At 48.5% G+C, this 21,564-nt stretch overlaps 1 protein-coding gene across 1 annotated transcript in view; it reads left to right on the forward strand.

Moving 5' to 3' along the window:
• The window catches only part of ncam1b (neural cell adhesion molecule 1b), a 71,177-nt gene that overhangs the window by 35,393 nt on the left and 14,220 nt on the right, over positions 1-21,564 (forward strand). The window contains exons 4-11 of the mRNA XM_056611743.1: positions 607-750; positions 3,076-3,213; positions 3,662-3,779; positions 5,161-5,321; positions 6,726-6,868; positions 19,410-19,560; positions 20,219-20,406; positions 21,348-21,444. Of these exons, the coding sequence (XP_056467718.1) occupies positions 607-750; positions 3,076-3,213; positions 3,662-3,779; positions 5,161-5,321; positions 6,726-6,868; positions 19,410-19,560; positions 20,219-20,406; positions 21,348-21,444 (1,140 nt within the window). The remainder of the gene's footprint in view (positions 1-606; positions 751-3,075; positions 3,214-3,661; positions 3,780-5,160; positions 5,322-6,725; positions 6,869-19,409; positions 19,561-20,218; positions 20,407-21,347; positions 21,445-21,564) is intronic.

Consider the following 21,564-nt stretch of genomic DNA (forward strand, 5'->3'; position numbering starts at 1 on the left):
CAACTGGGGTTACGCAAGTTTTTTTTTTGGGATGGCAGGCACACTTGGAGCATTTGAAATTTTAACCGGTGAATCATTTCCCTAATGTCTGGGGGGGGGGTACTCATGTATTGCACACAGTTGTATTATACATTGCTTAACTTCTCAACTTATCAAATTGTAATCCTGCAATCAGAAAGGCCACCCCTAAACCCTGAGTGTTTTTTGTCAGTAATCTTGTACGTAAAGTAACGTTCCCTTCCATCTTCTATACCCCTACCACTTAAACACTTCAAACTTACACTTTACACTTACACTTTACACTTTACTACACCTCATTCCCTAACCTTACTTATTTTTACTTACCACTGTTTTAGTTTCTCTACTTATTATTAATTTGTTTATTTTATTTGTATTATTATTATTTATTATTGTGATCTATTGATGCTGCTTCATATTTGTACATATTTGTATATATATTTTTATTTGTATTCACCTTTATTTACTTCATCTTGTATGGTCGCTGCTATGTGGCTGTTGAGGAACCATGCAAGCCTGAGTATTCTACTCTTGTGTACAATAGAATGTAATAAAAATAACTCTGACTCTGACTCGGATTCTTTGCAGAGAAAATCACCTTCACCAACGCGCCGTCACCCCAGGAGTTCAACGAGGGCGACACCGCCATCCTGGTGTGTGATGTCATCAGCACCCCGCCCCCCACGGTGTTCTGGAAGCACAAAGGCTCCCGCATCCAGCCGGAGAAAGACGGTAAGATCGCTGCTCGCTGCGCAGTGCTCGCTGCTCGCTGCTGTCTGCCGCTGTCGTCGCCTGTCCTCCTCTTCAGACCCCGCCCCCTCGGTTGTTTGTTGTTTGTTGTTTGTTGTTTACATGCCGGTAATTCCTCCCCACAGCTCAGCAGGGGGCGCGGGTACGAGCAGAATAACAGTGGGGATTGGTGAAGAGCCGCAGATGTAGAGCTTCACTGCAGAGGGAGGCCTGTTTGTTTGTGGGATTCTCAGCGTTTTCGTGCAGGAAGTTGAAGATGTTAATTTATTTTCGGGATTAGATTGGATTGGATTAGATTATTTTATTTATCCCCCAGGGAGAGGACATTAAGGCGTAAGAGATCAATAAGTGATCACAAAATCAATAATAGAATATAGGCCCTCTTATGAATAATGCAGCTCATCTGCATTGCTCACCAAATCATATTTATACGACGGACTAAAGAAGGAATTGGATCTGGTTGGTTGGAATCTTATGAATATCAAACCTCGGAGTGGCAGGCACATGCCTCGTCTCCAGTTCAGTTGATGGCAATTTGAATTTGAATTGAATTTGCAATCAATGAATGTCGCGATTGACAATTATTCCTAGAAAATGCATGAAAGAAATTGAGGGTATATATAGTTTGCCACTTGGGATGATATTTTTGTTTTTCAAATAAAAATAAAAAATATATATTATTATTTACGACAGAAAAAAACTGATTCGAAAGTATTTCTAAATTGTAATCATTGCCTACTTATCCTACACTTTATATTCCAATGTCTCTCTTTCTTCATTGCTTTGCAGTAAAATATTAATTGGCTTTGAATGGAGGAGTCATGTTGAAGTCCCACCCTCTCACCCTTGGCACTGAGCAATATGATTATGTTTGGTGTTTCCGTGGTTATCGGCCGCTTCAAGATAATAACTCCCAGACATGTGTGGCCTGGTTCACTCCCTCCGATCTCCACACGCCTCTGGTTATTCTGGCCACATTCAGACCCAGCACTGCAGCAGTGTGTGTGTGTGTGTGTGTGCGTCTCTGTATCTGTGTGTGTGTTCGGGTGTGTGGTTGTCTGTGTGTGTGCGTGTGTGCGTTTGTGTTTGTGTGTGGGTGTGAATGTGGTTGTGTGGGTGAGTGTGGTTGTGGTTTTTTGTGTGTGCGTGTGTGTGTGTGTGTGTGTGTGTGTGTGTGTGTGTGTGTGTGTGTGTGTGTGTGTGTGTGGGTGTGTGGTTGTCTGTGTGTGTTCGTCTATGTGTGTGTGTATGTGTCTTTCAGTGTGTGGGTGTGTGTGTCTGTGTGTGTGTGCGTGTGTGTGTGTGGTTTTGTGGGTGAGTGTGGTTGTGCATGTGTCTGTGTCCATGTGTGTGTGGGGGTGTGTGTGTGTGTGTGGGGGTGTGTGTGCGTGTGTGTGTCTGTGTCCATGTGTGTGTGGGGGTGTATGCGTGTCTGTGTGTATGTGTGTGTGTCTGTGTCCATGTGTATGTGCGGGTATGTGAGGGGTGTGTGTGTGTGTGGGCGGGGCTTCTGGCCTGCTTCAAGTGTTAAAGTGCTGTGTGGTCACCAGCTCGCTGCGAACGCGGGATGAAGGGAGTGTTGTTGCTGGTTGAGGCTGGATAAAGCTGGTTGAAGCTGGCTGTTTTGGGGTGTTTGGAGTGGGTGGGAGGAAGGTGCTCAAACACCACTTTCAGAATGTGTCACTCCATTTGGACTTGCGTGGTTAACATTCAATAGATCCATCTGCTGTGAGCTCCCATTGATCGCCATCAAGAAACAAAAAGACCCGACGCACTTAACAATTCTGAGGGCAGGGATACACGGTGTGTTTGAATAACAGATTGCCAGATGTATAATTAATGTCAGAATCATCCATAATTAAAATGTAACATTTGGAAAATAAAAACAAGAAAAGGCCGAAGGAATCAGACAAATCGAAATGCTAAGATCGGTTTTTCGCGTTGGACGTTTTTCCAAAACATGATTTCCCAAACGGGGTCATGTCTGTGTGTGTGTGAACCCAGCCTCCAGCGATCGGATTTGTCTAAACAAATACGAAGTTAAAGAGAGTTGACCGCCCCCTTCCCCCAGACTTTAGCTGGTCTTCCCCCAGACTTTAGCTGCTCCGCCGTCAGCCTGTAGATATGAATCTAACGCCTAATCTGTGAGACTAACCTTCATCCATAGCAATTTACAGTGAATACATGATGCAGGTCAATAAGCACTCAGGTAAAGGGTTGGCCTGCTCAATCGGCCGTCCGAGAAACACTCCAACGTGTCCGGGGCTGACCTCACCGGTTCTGATGTTCTGCTCTGTGTTCCCCCAGTGCGCTTCAAGGTGCTGGCCAACAACCACCTCCAGATCCGCGGCATCAAGAAGACTGACGAGGGCTCGTACACCTGCGAGGGCCGGCTCATGGCCCGAGGCGAGATCGACATGCGCTTCATCCAGGTCCTGGTCAACGGTCAGCCTCCACTCCTCCCCTGCCTCTCACTCGTTGGTTGCTCTTTGGTATGCAGGCGCTCCCCTGGCGGGCGTAAACAGAGGAGGCGCGTGGGTGGCCGTGTGTGGGCCAGGGTTTTTCCCCGTTGATGGTATCTGCTACGAGCTAATGCAGTAAACATCCCTGCTTTTGACCTGAGACATCATGCCTTGAGTTCTCTTTATGTCTCTCTCTCTCTCTTTCTCTGTCTCTTTATGTCTCTCTCTCTCTCTCTCTCTCTCTCTCTCTCTCTCTCTCTCTCTCTCTCTCTCTCCCTCTCTCTCTCTTTCTCTGTCTCTTTATGTCTCTCTCTCTCTCTCTCTCTCTCTCTCTCTCTCTCTCTCTCTCTCTCTCTCTCTCTCTCTCTCTCTCTCTCTCTCTCTCTCTGTCTCTCTATGTCTCTCTCTCTAACTCTCTCTCTGCCCACCAGTGCTGCCCACCATCCGGGTGTGGCAGACGGAGGTGAACTCCACCGCTGACGTCGGTCAGACCGCCACGCTGACATGCGCCGTCGACGGCTACCCTGAGCCCACCGTGACCTGGACACGGTGAGGAGCACACACACACACACACACACACACACACACACACACAAACACAAAAACAGACACGTATACAAACGCACATACACACAGGCACACACACACACACACACAAACACGTGCACACACACAGACACACATCCAACAAACACATCCCACGCACACACAGACAGACAGCCAACAAACACATCCCACACACACACACACACACATCCCACACACACAGAGGGTGTCAGAGGTGACACATCACTACAGAAGACCCCCCGACAAGCAATACAAAGCGCGGGCCGTGGTGTTGTGATGCCGTCACAATGGCTGCAGTCAGGCGGTCAGGTGGTCAGCCCAAACACAAAGCCACCGGCGCCAGGTCCAACAGGAGGGTTGCTCTCGTCTACCTGACTCAAGCATGGGGACAAAAGGCTCCTGTCTTTACTGAGATGCTCCGGCCTGCTGTACTACATCTGCTGCCTCCATTGTCTTCTTGCTGCTGGAGTGCAGGGGGGGGTGGGGGGGGGGGATGAATAGTGGCAATCTGCGCTATTGTGATCACGGTAGGAAGTACAATTATATTTTTAGATGAGTGAAGACATTTATGGAAATGATTCAGATGTTACGAGCCACATGCTTGGCAGTTGGTGTGTGGGAGAGTCAAGTTCAAAGCAGTTAATTGCACTTGTCAGAGTACCTAGTAAAAATAGCGCGCCGATATTCTGAGGTTACTTATCAAATGGATGTGGAAGCTCTTGGTAATGCAAAGCAGACGATCTGTCTCCTTTTTCATCCCTTTCTTCGTTTAGAATTACGCCTGTGATGTAAAATAATATTGAAACCACAATATATTGTGAAGGCATTCCTTTCTTCATAATTCTCCCCAATGTTAAGCTGCCATATCGCACCAAAGACTTTTATCTTGAAAACCAATTACTGGAAATGAGATCATTTGAATAACTATCTCACTATCGTTCCCATTTTCGTAATTTTTCGCCCCCACACTTAGTTTTTTCCCCCCTCATCCTCGTCTCTCCCTCATCACAGATCCTTAAGTCTGTTGCTTGTGTTTCTTCACATGAAGCTAAGCCTCTTCTTGAGTCAGGCCTGGACAGCTCAGTGTAAGCATTAGTATATCTAAGGGCTAATGCACTGTCCATCTTCTGCACGGGGCAGAAAAAAAGTTGAAATGTTCCAGATATATATGACATATCGCGTTATGCATTCGCATTATGCTAAAACATCATTTGCTAGTGGAAAAAGCTCAAGCAAACAAGGATTTCATTCCACCTTCACAAACAAAAACCCACCAAACAGACAGAAAGGATCCAGCCTTCAACAGCCATCAGTGCGTAAATCTTAGCCTATAATTCGGATAATTATCCTCCCGTCGTCGTAGCAACGGGGTGGTCCTGGACGCGGAGGATAAGTACAGCTTCAACGAGGACGGCTCGGAGATGACAATCATGGAGGTGGCCAAGCTGGACGAGGGGGAGTACACCTGCATCGCCCGGAACAAGGCGGGCGAGAGCGACCAGGAGCTCAGCCTCAGGGTGTTCGGTAAGGAGCACGACACACACTGCCCTGTAATCAGTGTATGTAGATGTGCTTCTGTCTCGGACACCGCTTGCACCCGTATTGATACGCTTATTATGCAACAGGCTCTTATCATCTGTTCCCCCCACTGTCCCCCTCGGCCCACTCTCTGCATCTCACATGAGTTTATCTCGGTGGCGATAAAAGAGAAATGTTGGGCCATAACCAAAGTGTTGACCAGGGAGTGCAAACGGTCTCCAAGCACGCGAGCCAGGACACCATAATGTCTAGACATGCATTTGTAATGATTCCTTTTCAGAATGGATGTTTTAATTGTAGTGTAGGTGCGCGTTGGCCGCTGGTCCTGAATGCAGAAGGCACTTATGTAAAGGCCGGGGTTGGGGAGAAGAATGAACAAGGTCCTCGCTAATAGATATAGAATGGAGCGTTGTGCGATGTGAGTGTGGGCTGTCATTGTGCGGTTCCTGGATTGTTTTTAAGCGCTTTGGGTGCAGGCCAGGGCTTCGTGGCATGAGATTAGCTTTGAACCCGTTTCAGATCCGCGTTCTTCTCTCTCTCATGTCGTTGCTGTCGCCTGGTGGCCCTGGCTTTACGTCCATAATTTAACCACAAAGCTGGGTCTTCTTAACAAATAATAAAACAGGTAATTATACTCACGATCCGTGTACACATGCGTAGGCTGTTCAAAACAGCCATTGTCTGTATGAAGAAAGTTATTATGTTTCCGAGGTGTCGGGGAGATTAATTGTGTAACCTTTTCGAAAGCCCGCCGTCGCGAAAATAAATGCTCTATCTTTGTTTAATTTGTGTGTAACTGTATGAATACTGAGCAGGTGGTTAGCAACAAAGATGTTTTTGTTGAAGAGCACACAGCCCATGTATAGACATGTCTGTGTCTCTATATACTGTATGTGTGTTCATGAGGCTTTTAGTGGGAACAGGGAACTGCAGGCAGTTGATCTGCAGCCCACGAGTTGGGGAGGCTGCGAGGGTTTTGGGCTTGTTGTGCTTACGGAACGGAACGCAGACATCCCGCTGTGGACTTCATAATCGCTCACTGTTTCAATGTGTTCAAAAGATGTGCAAACATAACAAAAATCTCTTTCACCTCTGCCATAACCATGGAAGATAAACCGGGGGCAGAAATGGCTCACGACGATCATAATCAGTATGAGAATATACGTAACACAACAGTTTTCTGTGCTTTGAATTGCTTTAAATTGAACGCAACGGAGGCAACGTTAAGTTAACAAGTTACCAGAAGTGCAGGGAGAGCGGCGATCAATAAACACGCAGGAAACGGACCTTGAAATGGAAACAGGAAGGAGAAACGCAGAAGGGGGATAGGTTGTGACGTTGCTTGCTGCTGCTGCCGTGACAACAGATGCTGTGCTTGTGTCTGCACAGTGAAGCCGCGGATCACGTACATCGTGAACCAGACCACCTCGGAGATGGAGGACCAGGTGACCCTGACGTGCGAGGCGCTGGGGGACCCCACCCCCAGCATCAACTGGAGCTACGGGGTGCAGGTCTTCAACGAGGGAGAGCAGGTAATGCCTTCGGGGCGAACGCAGCACTCGCCCAACTGCAAATACAAGCAATTACAGCGACAGTGGGCGGCCAGGGGCCATTTTGTGGATGTGGCTGATGGCACCGCCACACGGTTTATGTACACACTACTTCTAAATATCATCAAGGTTCACTAAAGTCCCCAAGTTCATATACTACTTCTAATTATCATCAGGGTTTATATAAGGTTACACTCGTTCCTAAATATCATCACGGTTCACTAACATCCCCAGGTTTATACACTACTTCCTTAATATCACCAGGTTTTATATGAGGCTACACTACTTCCTAAATATCCCAAGGGTTTACTAACATCCCAAGGTTTATATACTACTTCCTAAATATCAATACTTCCTAAATATCACAGGTTTATATAAGGCTGTAAGACTTCCTAAATATCACAGGTTTATATAAGGCTATACTACTTCCTAAATATCACAGGTTTATATAAGGCTATACTACTTCCTAAATATCACAGGTTTATATCAGACTATCCTTCTTCCTAAATATCACAGGTTTATATAAGGCTATCCTTCTTCCTAAATATCACAGGTTTATATAAGGCTATCCTTCTTCCTAAATATCACAGGTTTATATAAGGCTATCCTACTTCCTAAATATCACAGGTTTACATAAGGCTCTACTACTTCCTAAATATCACAGGTTTACGTAAGGCTACACTCTTCTAAATGCACCGCACGTCCTGCTAGCGTAGCTTTGGCTGTAACAGTGTTATTATGAACCATAATTGGAAAATATTGGTTATCTCCAAACTCCTAAAAGACGTGATTGTTTTTCATTCATATTAGCAGTCGTCCATTGACAGACCCAATTATCCAAACGAAGAACAAAGCGAACAATCAATATTGAAGAGACGATATATTTGATTGAATAGAGTGGGTTTCTAAAACAAGCCGGATGCAGTGACCAGGACAGGCAGACCTCCAGAATGAAGTCATCGTCGCTGCATGAAGGTTCTGCCAACCTTGCGCTCACGAGCCTGAGAGGATTGTTAATGTTGTTGACTCTGTAACGTTCAGGGCTCGCAGTGCTCCACATGTTTCGATCGCCTACATATGTTCTGTTGGTTTTCTGTATGCATCTGTTGCAAATGAAGCGTCATTTTTCGCGTTCTCCTCATTCCTCCTGAGCGTCACTGACGAAGGAATGAAGGAAAAGGAAAATGACGATCTGATCGGAGGGGCTTGTACCACTGGTCACCCATTCTATGCACTACATCTCTTCCCCTACAGGCGCATCTAAACAGGATCTATCAGGTATGGGAGCTGAGGCACACAGAAAAGCACGCAGGCAAACGTTTCTCACCGTGTTTCGAAACAGCAAAATCAAGCATTCTTCCCATCTGATCCAAGAGCTTCCTCCTATCTGCCATTAAATCACATCAATCTTCAAAGATGATCTCATCGCAGCATCGATGAGATTTATTTACGCTCGCATGCTCTCCTAATTCGGCCTATTAATTCCCGCTAATCTGGCGCCCGGAACGCCAGCTGTGCGTCTCATCTCTGGAGATGGGAAGGAACCTTCGAACGGGATGAGAACACGATTTGAAAAAGAGCAAAATAGAAAAATAACCCATTTCTGTGTTCCCATCGCTCACCCCCTCCCCCTGTTACTCGTGGTGGCATGCGGTCGTCGGCGCCCTGGCCACGCTCGGCCGGGCCCCGTCTGTGTGTCTGTCCGTCTGTCAACCCCGTCTTAGACGGTCTCCTTGCGCCGCCGTCACGTCACGCCAGGTCTGGGGGGGGGGTGAAAGTCTCATTCTGTCTTTTGGTGTCTGGGCTTTTTCCTTTTCTCCGCCGCCATCTTCACGCCGCTGCTGCATGCATTGTAGAGCAGCCAGGTCTCATCCGTCACAGAACGTGGATGAACTGCATTAGCACTGCCGTCAGCCACAGAGAGAGAGGCGAAGCAACAGGGTGTAGGATTGCAGAGATGCCGCTGTTAATTTCTCATTATCAGCGGGATAAATAGATCTCACCTCAGGGATTACTGCGTTTTGCCGTACTCAATTGCTCATCAGGGGATTTGGCCTTGTTCTGAAAACGGATTACTTCAACTTTGAGTGTTGTGCGTATCCGTGCGGTTAGACGCGATTCTGTTTGAATTGGAGCTCGTGAAGGCCGTGTCTCATGTTGTATTCAGCCTTTGTTTGGTGGATGCAGACAAAGAAAAAGAAAAATTGCATCATCTGCATTTAAAGTCTATAATTATAATAACACATATACATATGTTCCATATTTATACGTAATCTTTTAGTTAAGCGTGAGCATCCATGTTTTTCCAACTTCTCCGTCGGTCGGAGACGACACGTTTCCAATTCTGACTTTCGACCTCTGACCGTTAACGAACACAGCATAACACCGCACGTGTGTTCTTTGCCTGTGTAGTAAAGTAGTTAGTCAAGTGACGGTATCTGACACATAGACTTGCGTACTCGCCGACACCCGATAGAAATTTCCGATACCGCTATCGGTATAGGAGCAGCTCTACCTGATCATCACAGTGGAACTGTTCACCAGTCAGTGAAGAAGGGGGGTCTGGGCGTGGCTCACCTCCAGCTGAGCCCGGTGGTTCTGCCCCCGGGATGGTGCTGGGCCTGGGGACTGGGACCAAAGGCCGGGTCAGCCAGGGTTGAACTACCCGGCCTCACCCTGGACAGCGGTCACAGACCCAGCACTGCTCCCCCCGGCATTGCCCCGGCATCGCCCTGGCAACGCTGTCAGTGCCGGGGCTAACCATTAATAACGCAGTAGAGAGAGAGAGAGAGGGAGGCAGACTGTGATGGCACGTTCCTGTTTTCTCTCCATCTGCTGGCTACCCTATGAGGAATGGTAGTTTACATCCACAGTCTATAGCGGACATTGTTGACACTTTAGCAACTGTTAGTGTCGAAGTGTTGTCGGGTTTTTCTTTGGTGTTTCTGGGGGGTGATGTTTACCATTACTAAGCTGTTTAATCGTCCACAAAAGGAGTACGCTTTCCTTGTTTTTCTAATGTCCACCCGGTGCGTGGTGTGGGCTGGTCGTCAGAAGAGGTGTTAGGATGATACAGGCAAAGAGGGGTCTGTGTGTGTGTGTTTGTGTGTGTGTGTGTCCGCGTGTGTCCGCGTGTATGCGTCATGCCTGCCTGCATGCGTGTGTTAAAATGGGAGCACAATGTGGCGATCCAGGCTAAGGGAATGAAACATTAGCTTAGAACAGAATTCAAAAGAAGAGGCACTACTGTACATGCAAGAGGCGACTCACAAAGGGAAGCTTCACAATGGGCTCTTGCATGTGTGGGTGTCTCGCGGCCTGGAATTATGTTTCCAATTGGCATAAGTGTGTTAGGCTCTTGTGGTGTTATTGTTGTTGTTTTCACCTCTATAAAAGATAAGTGTCTTTAAAGCAAGCTTCATTAGCGCATGGGCGTTGGTGGGCCGTTATCGCTTTCCCACTTTTAATGAATATATTGCACGTCGCTCGTCTAGTTAATTGTGGCTGAAAATAAAAAATTAACCGTTTTATTATCCGCAATTCTTTTATCAACCTAATGAATTTTTTTCTTATTTAAACACTTCTGAATGTGGCGCTTGGTGAAAAGTTTGCCGGCTCCGGTAATCTGGAGTGACGCTGAGAGGGTTATGAGTTATGAGTTTGGGCGGCAGGTTTTAAAGGGATGCGAGTCAATTAAAAGAAATCCAATATTAAAGTGCCGGGTTAATTCTGGGTAATCTCTCTATAAAGTCGTTGTCGGCGTGCACAGTTAGCCTTCAAGTTCCTTCTCTCCTCTATATTGCATTAACAAGCTGGCCTCCAAGCAGCCACTCAGAGGAGCTTGATCATTCTGGACTATTTGCGCCGACTATTATGTCATTCGGCAGATGCTTTTACCCCAAAAAAAATGTGCTGAATGCAGGTACCAATCATCAAGGAGCAGGGAGGAGGAGGGCATCTTGGGCGGCGTGTAGCTCAGGAGGAAGAGCAGGCTGGCTTGTAACCGGAAGGTTGCTAGTTCGACCCCCCGGCTGAATGTCGAGGTGTCCCTGAGCAAGACAACTCACCCTAACTGCTCCTGACGAGCTGGCTGTCGCCTTCCGTGGTTGACTCCGCCGGCGGTGTGTCAATGTGTTCATAAATGGGTTTTAGTGGAAGCGCTTGGAGTGGCCACTGGTTAGCGAAGTGCTACATAAATGCAGTCCATATACCATTCACCATCATGCTCAGGGATGGCCATCGCTAGGCTGGAAGCATCGAGTATGGAACCCGCTGCCTTTTGGCGTGGAATTGTACCACCCTAGCCAATACACAGAATCCACCCCCGGACTAGTAAAATATTACACTCAAGCAACTTGAGACACGATAATGAGATATTGATGTGAGGCGCTAATGCGAAGAGTAAAAACATCATCAGGACGTCAGCCGTCCTGCGGCGGGGGCCCCAGAGGGATGTGTGGCCCTGGGGAGGCCCACTGCGAGGTAAAGCGACGGGCCGATTGTTTGCTGTAAACACAATAGGGGCCCCTCAGCGCCCTGCAGTGGGCCAGCTGAGTTAGTGGTGCTATGATGTGAGGGCTTAATCATCACACCGCCGCTCCGCTCCCCTCGCAATGCTTTCCCCGCCTCCGTTTAACAACACAGGGCGGCTCCAGCGGACCCTAATCAGTGGTGAGGCCCCGGAGCAGCTCTCTCTGTCTCTCTCTCTCTCTCTCTCTGTCTCTCTCTCTCTGTCTCTGTCTCTGTCTCTGTCTCTGTCTCTGTCTCTGTCTCTGTCTCTGTCTCTGTCTCTGTCTCTGTCTCTCTCCCTCTCCCTCTCCCTCTCGCTCTCTCTCTCTCCGTCTCTCTCTCTCTCTCTCTCTCTCTCTCTCTCTCTCTCTCTGTCTCTCTCTCTGTCTCTCTCTCTCTCTCTCTCTCTGTCTCTCTCTGTCTCTCTCTCTCTCTCTCCCTCCCTCCCTCCCTCCGTCCGTCCGTCCGTCTGTCTGTCTGTCTCTCGGTATCGCCGCTCTATTACCCCCTCTGTGTCTCTTTCTTTCTCTCTCTGTACCCATCCCTCTATCTGTCTCTCTCTCTTTTTCTCGCTCCATCTGTCTCTCCATCACTTTCTATGTCTCTTTGTCTCTCTCTCTCTCAGTCTGTCTCTGTTTCCTTGTCTCTGTGTTTCTGTCTCTATCTCTCTTTAGTTTTATCTTTCTCTCTCTGTCCCCAACCTCTCTGTCTCTCTCTCTTTCTCTCCCTTCCCCCCTCCCTCTCTCCCCCCAGTTTGCTACTGTCTCTTTTTATCGTTGTGTATCTTCCTTTTGACTCTGACTCACTGCATGTCAGAGCAGAGGGTAGAGATGGCTGCCCTCCCTCCCTCCCCCCTCCCTCCCTCCCTCCCTCCCCTCAGGGGGAGGAGAGCGTAGTGGAAGTCAGAGTAGCACTGGTCGGGGGGGGGGGGGGGGGGGGCAGCTCGCCCGCCCATGCATCATCGTAATGTTTCAGGGCATCTTTGCAGACATAATAGTGTAGTGATGTTACTCCCCCACGGCCCCCTCACCGCCCTCCCCCTCCCAACGTCCTCGTCCTCCCACAACCGTCGCGTCGCGTCGCTTCCTCCTCATCGTCTTCCTCGCCGCTCCCCTCTTTATCTTCCTCTCGCCGTCGAGTATGACAGTGACACGCGTCAGCCGCAGCAGGTACAACAGAGGGAGACGGAGAGAGAGCGAGCGTCCCGGAAACGACGGGTCGTGAGTGTGAGAGCGCGAGCGTGTGTTTGGGACTGCACCTTTTTTTTTCCTGGAGGTGGGTATGTTCCGGACTGTTAGGTTCTGCCGCCTGTATTAATTGGGCAGCGGCTCCTGTCTTGCACTATGGGGACACGCCAGCTGCTCTGCTTGTCATCGCGCACAGGAACACACGAGCAGACGTGCTCGCTCGCCGCCTCCCTGCGACAGCTGCCCCTCCCCCCTTCCTCCCCCTTCCTCCCCCTCCCTCCCTCGCTTCGGCTCGTCGGTGCTCGACTGGAGAAGTTAACAGTCATAGTCGTGAATCACCCCTAGAATATCAATCGGATGCGGCCTGAGGTTTTGTGTCCGGTTGTCCACTTCTTTTTGAGTTGCGTAAAGTAGGCTTTATTCATCGGTGTCTCGTCGTAAAGGTGTTGGATCTCTTTTGGTTCTTGATGTTAATTGAGGTGAAGTCATTTTAGTCGTGACTAGATGCCGTTATATCTCATATAGCGTTACGTAAACTGTTTTTCGGAAAACGCCTTTATCATTTGAGGTGAAGTCCTTTTAGCCGTGAGTCATTGCCGATATACCTCATCTGGCGTTACGTAAAGTGTTTTCGGAAAACGCCTTTATTTATCGGGTTCCTAAACGTGTTAAGCCCAAGCATGTCTGCTGCTGTGAGGAGGAAGTGTGTGTGAGTGGAGCCCTAATGCAGACAGTAGCAGGAGTGGAGGGGTAGCTCTCTTGCTCAAGCCTTTATTTAGCGCTCTCCTTAAACGCATAAAGCTATACCCAAGGTTTCGATCTGTGCGGTTCCGCCATTACAAGAGTTGAATTTCATTTTAGCGGTGTGGTGATTGATGAGTCTGTATCGTTTTTTTAATTTATATTATTTGTTATGCCGCCGGCTCTCAATAAAAAAGAAGGGTTTGGTGTGTGTGTGTGTGTGTCGGGAACATTAGATTTGAATTTATTGAAAGGTTTATCTCGGTTTTTCCCCAGCTCCCTCCCTTTCGGTTCGCTCGCGTCCATGTCTTGTGTTTTATTGATGTTTACTGAGGGCTGGCTCACGATGAGAGAGGCTGTCAGTCTGTCAATTTGCATGTTCTGCTTGGAGACGTTTCATGTGGGTCATCACGTTTTCATGTGTTTTCGTGTTCTTCTCCTCACCGTCATGAAATCCATAGCATGCCTCATGCAAACTAATTTTGTAGCATGTAGCTGTGTGGGTGTGGGTTTTATCATTTGATCTGATGTTTCCACGAAACATGACAAATGAGGTGATTATTTTGATTATTCAATACCTACTGAGACAAATGGACTTGCGTTATATTTGGATCCTTTTGAAGAATAATATCTCGAGCAAAGATATTATTGATTCAAATCGACATATATAATGACCCTACTATTCACATTGTCAACGGTCTACTGAACATACTTATCCGGCAAATATTTCATATTGATTAAGCTAACATGAGAACATAGGATCAACGATGCAAAGACGTGTTGAAAGGAATTGGCCGATTTGCTACAACCCCAGGTAAAGGCTGAAATTGTTTATGTCCAGATCTAATGTTTGTCCAGTTCCCCTCCTCTAGCGGTGTAGACGGTACTGGAACAGGGCAGTTGGCGCTCAATCGACATCCATTATATCCTAAGCGATTGTTTCGCACTCCCATAGCCTTGTCTCTGTGTGTCACGAAACAAAGATCCAGCTGTGGTGAGCTGCTCAGCACACGCGTAGAACATAATGGACGTCAAATGAGCGGCAACTGCCCAATTTTGGAATGCTTCTACGCCATGAGGGGCTGAATTTAACAAACATCATGGCTGATTTACATCTGGACCCAGACAAGGTCAGCAGTTAACCCGGGGCCTTAGCGAACCAGGACCCATCAGACTCTAAACGTTAGCCACAGGCCGACACATCTGTCTCCACGGACCCAGACTATAGAACATCTGGACATAGTTAGGTGGCCATTCAGCGCCTGTACTGCGGCAGTAGCTCAGGAGATGGAGCGGGTTGACTGGTAACCGTAAGGTTGCTGGTTCGATCCCCGGCTCCTCCTAGCTGAGTGTCGTGGTGTCCCTGAGTAATGGCACCTCACCCTAACTGCTCCCGACGAGCTGGCTGTCGGGTGCCCAATATCGGGTGAATGATAGGCAATATTGTAAAGCACTTTGAGTGGCCACTGGTTAGAAAAGCGCTCTATAAATGCAGTCCACTTACCATTTACTGCAAATAAATGAAGACTACCTTGCGGTGACATCACCTTCTGTTCTTCATGGGGCAACAATAAAGCGTCTTAACAACAAGCCAGCCTTGTGACATCACCGTCTCGAAGCCAGGCGAGCAGGAACCCTGTTACTGTACCGTCCACAAAAGATGGCGTGTAATAATCTTGAGTCATCTCGTCTCAACCGTCCCGGAGACTGACAATGGCGGTCTTGTTTGTGCGCTTCATGGCTCAACGCGTGACGCCCAAATGCCGACGCACTTGTCACAACATCTGTTTAAAATGCAAGCCGCTGATGGCGAAGCTGTCGGAGAAAAAGGCTTGTGTATGACTCTCTCTGAAACACAACACGGCACCCATGCACCAATAAATCTGACTGCTGCTTAGAAACAATCCACATTGAAGCCGCAGAAGCAAGCGATATATAGCCCACATAAAATACATGAAGCGTCTGTCGTGGAAATCGACTCAAATTTTTCTTTCATCCCCTTCAAAACGGATGTGATGTTCAGTAAAAACTGCCGAATCATTTAAATATCAGTAGACCTTTGATGATTGAATTGGTAATGAACGGGTGGCACACCTGCTGTGTTGAACCAGAGCCACTCTGTCGATGGATGAGGCCTCCTCTCTAAAGGATTGTTCTGCTGTTTTTTTTTCTTTGTTGTTCTGTCTCTGTCCTCCACAGGCGTCGTGGACTCGGCCTGAACAACACAAGGTATCGCTTCTCTAAATGCATGACTTTATCCAAACACCAATCCTTTTTCAAGGCACAGCTGGAAAGTCCAATTCCACAGAAGGGTACAGACTACACAAAGTAAAACTGGCACTTGGACTTTTGCAATACAAGTCCAACTGCTAGTTATTTATATATAGATATGATATAAGTAGTTATATCGATCTCTATATATATATATAAAGCTATAATATTAGACCGGATTTTACGATGTCAAGCTCTGCTGTTCACCAGTTTCATCGCACCAGGAGACTGTTTAAATAGGTGCAAAATCTGACTATTTAAATATCGTGTTTCACCCTGCATTTTAAACCGATTATAATATTTTTCTTGGATTTTTGACTTTTCCATTATTTTTCTCCATTCTGGGGGATAAGTATGCAGGAGACAGCGCTGATACCCACCATCTACCATAATCCAGAGCTCCAGCAGCACATTTGAATACCTGACATTCGTCACTCACCGCTGACGTGGGTCGCAGTACAGGCGAATTAAGTGGAGCCCCTCTGAGCAGAATAGGCTCTAATATTCAGCAGGAGGGGGAATTATGAACATGTTTCCTTGCCTGTGTATAAAAACACTCACTCTGTGCTTGATTTATACGCAACAAAAGAAGAAAATACATTCAACCCCGAGTGTCAAAATAAGTTGGCGGTTCGGAGGAGGGGGGAGGAGGAGGGAGGAGGAGGGAGACTGTACCAAAGTGCAGTTAAATGTCCCCCCTGTTTTTTTCCCGCTCTCCCATTCCGAGAATCCCGCTCCCCCTCTCCTCTGGGGCCGGGGGCGTAGGACGTGATGGAGGGTCCCCCCGCTATCAGTTGGTTCTGATTTATTGGAGCGGCTCGCCGTGAAGAATGTCCTGTTAGCCCGCCTTTTGTTCTCCCGCCGTGTCTCATCTGTTCCGCTGCCAGCCGCCGTACTCGTACTGCAGAGTGGTTCGATTCCCGCTTTTACGGCCGGCAGAAACAACAAATAAAAACGCAAGTCAAAATCGCCAAAGGGTTTCTCCGAGGCTGGCCAAAAAACGACAGCAGCGTTGCATTATTCATCGAACCCCCCCCCCCCCCACCGCCGAGAGACTCGTATGCAACATTAACGAACCCGTTGACATTATATTGCATATATTATTAGTACTGTGCATTTATATGACGTGGTTTTGGTTCCCATTATGTCGTAGACGCTACGCGACGGCCTGTAAGATCTGCACTACACATTAACGACTGGCCATCTGTAAGGGTGATTGTTATGCATGCAACGGATAGTCAACAGTATGCATTGTTATTCCTATGCCTTTGGGGGCACTCTACGGCCCCTGTTAAGTGTAACATTATTATACCACTAGTAAATCAGACTTAAAGAGGATATCAACGTCTCGACGTCTCAACGTTGTGTCACTACGTTACTAACAAGTTATCCTTACATTATATGACGAACATAGTGATGTAGTGAATGGGGATAATGGCTGAACTGTTGACCTCCTCCCTCTACAAAGGAACCCCCGCTGTATTGTACAGAGCTGAGGATGTGTAGCGACCAGGAGGGAGGGGGAGGGGGAGGGGGGACCACTGTCTTGTGTTGTCCTCGGATCAGGGCCTGGTATTCAGAGGCAGCGCCCCCTGTTGGGGACAGCCCCCGGCAGAACCGAAGCTCTGCAGACCCGGATCAGAATATTAAAGTTGAAGCAAGGGACTGGTGTTGCGTAAGCGTTTCCCAGGTCCCACTGCGCGGCAGTGTCCTGCATAATTGATAAGCCCAGACATGCTTTTTGTCTATTCAGTATGCCATGTTACACTAATGAGGATTTCTCTTCAGCGCGGAATAGGCAACTTTTTTATGTATCGTATTTAATATGTGCTGAAGCAAGCCGTGTCATTCAGTTTAGGTCTGCACTTTGAATCAAAGCCACGCAGAAACCCAGCGTACGGGATGCAGGGAGAGCAGAGTTTGAGCACCTCAGCGTCTCGCGTGTGAACTCAGAACCGGCGGGGCTTTTGATCGTCAGTGGCTCGTTTCAACCACGCTCCGAAGGTGGTCCCGGTGCCACTCTTACGAGGGCGCGGCGGAGCGTGGCGGCGTCAGATTCAGAAGGAACTCGTTTTGGTGCTTTTGTTTGTAAAATATGTATGAGTCAAAGAGGGGTTTCAGACCATCGCCTCCTTATCGTCGGCATGGAAACGGTGGCTGTGTTCTAGAGGCAATTATTTTCAAATACCCTGACAATCACAGGCCATGCCGGATGCGTTGACCGTAATTTACACCCTAGCAGCAATAATAAACCACCCAGACTACCCAAGTTGTCTGTGGGGGGGGGGGGGGGGGGGGGGGGGGTCTGCAGCGCTGTTGTCCGTGTGGTCTGATTAAGAATTGAGGATCAGTTAATACCAGCACCAGGGCACTGCGTGTCACATGTCATCCGGTGACAAAGGCCCCTGAACCCGGAGCTGGGGGTGATGGGACAGTTGTTTGTTGTGCTTGTAGCGCGGCCGATCGCGTTCCCCCAGCAGGTAACTAGAGAGGGTCGGGGTCTGGCCACTTAAGTCATTAGCCGGCTCTCTCTCATGCCGGGCCTGTTGCAGCTTTTTTATTTTTTGAGAGCTTGTGTGTGACTTTCTGTTACACAATCCCAAAGCAAAGGCAAGCTGTGAAGGAGGAAGCAGGCAGTCATGGGTTCTGAAGTAGCAGTACTGGAGCCAGCTAGTGCAGCTTATTACTTTGGAACAAACACACATTTAGGAAGTCTGTTCTTCTGATACTTATTTCTTCTTCTTCTTCTTCTTCTTCTTCTTCTTCTTCTTCTTCTTCTTCTTCTTCTTCTTCTTCTTCTTCTTCTTCTTCTTCTTCTTCTTCTTCTTCTCCTTCTTCTCCTTCTTCTTCTTCTTCTTCTTCTTCTTCTTCTTCTTCTTCTTCTTCTTCTTCTTCTTCTTCTTCTTCTTCTTCTTCTTCTTCTTCTTCTTCTTCTTTTCCATGGGATCAGCTACAGCCGTGTTGTAAACATAAGACAAATGATCAGTCAATTCATGACACCTGCCACTCACCTGTCTTCAAGTCCTCCTCCGATCCCCCCCTCCCCATCGCCTTCCCACAGACAAACCCCCTCAGCGGTGTGATTCAATGTGAAGTGAACAAACTGCTAAAAGCAAAGCAGGAGGAGGGGGGGGGGGCGCTGCACGTCACCGACGCCGTGTTCATCCCCCTGAGACGTGTGAGTCAGCTGCGGCGGCGCCAACTGAACATCCGTGTCCCGGGCGTGCGAAGTCGTGAGCCCGTTGTGTGAAAAGCCTGAGCGCCGCCCTCGCCCGCTTTCTTCAATCAATTATTGACGAACCCCCCCCCCCCCCTCACCCCCACCCCCACCGCCACATTACCACATCAAACCCTCCACGGAGCGCTGCCTTCACAGAGGAGTGCGGTGGTTCCATTCATGGAATAATGCCGATTGATTAAGTGGGTGTTTTGTACCGATGCATTCTTGTGGATTTTTACAAAGACATCCCACTGCTGCGCTTGGTGGTTGCCATGAAGACATCACTGTTGTGTCGTCGTGTTGCTGACAGACTCGCTGCGTACACACCCAGCCGCCCCCTCGTCTGTTTCACTGTGATTCCCAACCAGCACGGGATATTTAAGACTAGTTTTAATCGTGTTCGACCAATCTGTCACACATGGGCAAAGTGAAAGTGCAAGTGAAAGTGCAAGTGAAAGTTAAACAGAAAGTGACAGAGAAAGTGAAACAGACAGTGAAAGTGAAACAGACAGTGAAACTGAAAGAGAAACTGAAAGTGAAAGTTGAAATGGCTCTGGTGTTTGTTGTGATCTCCGCTCCCTCTCCCCCCCTCCAGAGCACCGACGGCACCGTGGTGGTTAGGAGCGACGCGCGGGTCTCCTCGCTCACCGTCAAGAACGTCAAGTACACAGACGCCGGCCAGTACCTCTGCAGCGCCCGCAACTCCATCGGCGAGGACGCCCAGCCCGCCCACCTGGAGGTCCTCTGTGAGTAGCCTCCCGTCCGTCCTCAACCTAATTACAATTAGGGCATTTAGCAGACGCTTTTATCCAAGGTGACTTACACCGGTTAATAAATACACACTATTGACACACCGACGGCAGAGTCAACCATGCAAGGCAACAGCCAGCTCGTCAGGAGAAGTTAGGGTTAACTATCTTGCTCAGGGACATATCAACACAGCTAGGAGGAGCCGGGGATTGAACTAGCAACCTTTCGGTTACAAGACAACTGCTCTACCTCATGAGCTTAGCCAACCCCTCCCTCCCCCCTATTCAATGCCCCCACACAACGCTGAACGCTGCCGCAGATAAATGGGTCGGCCTAGCTCAGGAGGGAGAGCGGGTTGACCTGTAAGCCTAGACGCTAGAGTGTCGAGGTGTCCCCGAGCGCAGCATCTCGCTCCCGATGAGCTGGCTGTCGCCTCGCGGGGTTGACTCCGCCATCGGTGTGTGAATATGTGCCTGAATGTCTGTAAGTCCCTTTGGATAAAAGAATCTGCTAAATGCCCTGAATCTATATGAAAATGCGAATGTCTTAAATGTCGTTTAACTCCGACAGGTCGTAAGGATGCGTTTACAAGCGTTATCGTTTACGAGCGCCTTTTTACCTGTTTACGTTTATTCGTATCCCCCCCCCCTGTAGATGCGCCCAAGATCCAGGGGGTTCTGGCCATGTATACATGGGAGGGCAATGCGGTCAACCTGAGCTGCGAGGTGCAGGCCAACCCCAGCGACGTGACTCTGGTGTGGCTGCGGGATGGCCAGCAGCTGCCCGGCGCCAACACCAGCAACATCAAGATCTTCCAGAACCTTGCAGCCAGCTTCCTGGAGGTAGGCTGGGGTTGGTGCTGCATGTATGGATGTGTGTAACGCGGACGCACGTGGAATCACTCCAAGGGAAGTAACTTGAAAGAACAAACGCACCGACAAATGCACTCTCGCGCTCAAGCGAAAACAGGGCAGTCTGTGCACTCAATCCCAAACGCGAGCACGCATGCATACATTCATCTATGCAAACATATATACATGGATGCATAGATACATAGATACATACATACAGGGACATATCATACATGCATACATACATACATACATAAACCTCTGGGGTTTGATTCACCCACCCACCCAATCAGGAAATTCTGTGCACACAATCACAAACGCACACATAGTACATTCGTACACACATACCTACGTACGTACGTATGTGTGTACGAATGTACTATGTGTGCGCACATACGTACGTACGTACGTACGTACATACATATACAGGCAGACCCAGACATACATACACTATCTCTGTTTGGATTCACCTACAAATCACTAAAGTCTGTGCACACCACCACACCCAAACACAGCCACACACACACACCTGTTCTCTGTGTCTCCCACAAAAACACAAAAGTCTGTACTCACCGCCACACACATACACAAATAAAACCCACCCCAGGACATCAAGATTTTATGAGTACATTCATGGAGTGGAGGGTGTTTTCCGTACCCCCGTTGTGAGGGCAGAGGAGTGCGGTGAATAATTAAAAAGCAGGAAAGAGCTGGGAAGGAATAAAAGTAGAGCACTCTAATGGACAGATGAGAGGCAGAAGGTCAGGGCAGCCGTCCGCCGGTTTGTTTGTGTTTTGTTCGCTCAGACACCGGGGAGCACATCGATCGTGGGTTCTCACGTTCTCGTTCACGGCTCCTCCTCTCACGCTGACTCTCTCTCTGCTCCTTGTCCCCCCACCCCCCACCCCCCACCCCCCCCCCTCTCCGACCAGGTGACCCCCACCTCGGAGAACGACTACGGGAGCTACAACTGCTCCGCCTCCAACGACCTGGGCACCGAGTCCAAGGAGTTCCTGCTCATCCAGGCCGGTCAGTCCCAAACCCTGACCCGACACCCCCACAACACCCCGCCTCCACCCAGCCCGGTCATCGGTTCCTCCTCCCCCCCCCACACAGAAAATCAGTGTATGCCGGACTCACCGGAACACA

Source organism: Gadus chalcogrammus, chromosome 16, assembly GCF_026213295.1.
Source record: "Gadus chalcogrammus isolate NIFS_2021 chromosome 16, NIFS_Gcha_1.0, whole genome shotgun sequence".
Taxonomy (NCBI): Eukaryota; Metazoa; Chordata; class Actinopteri; order Gadiformes; family Gadidae; genus Gadus; species Gadus chalcogrammus.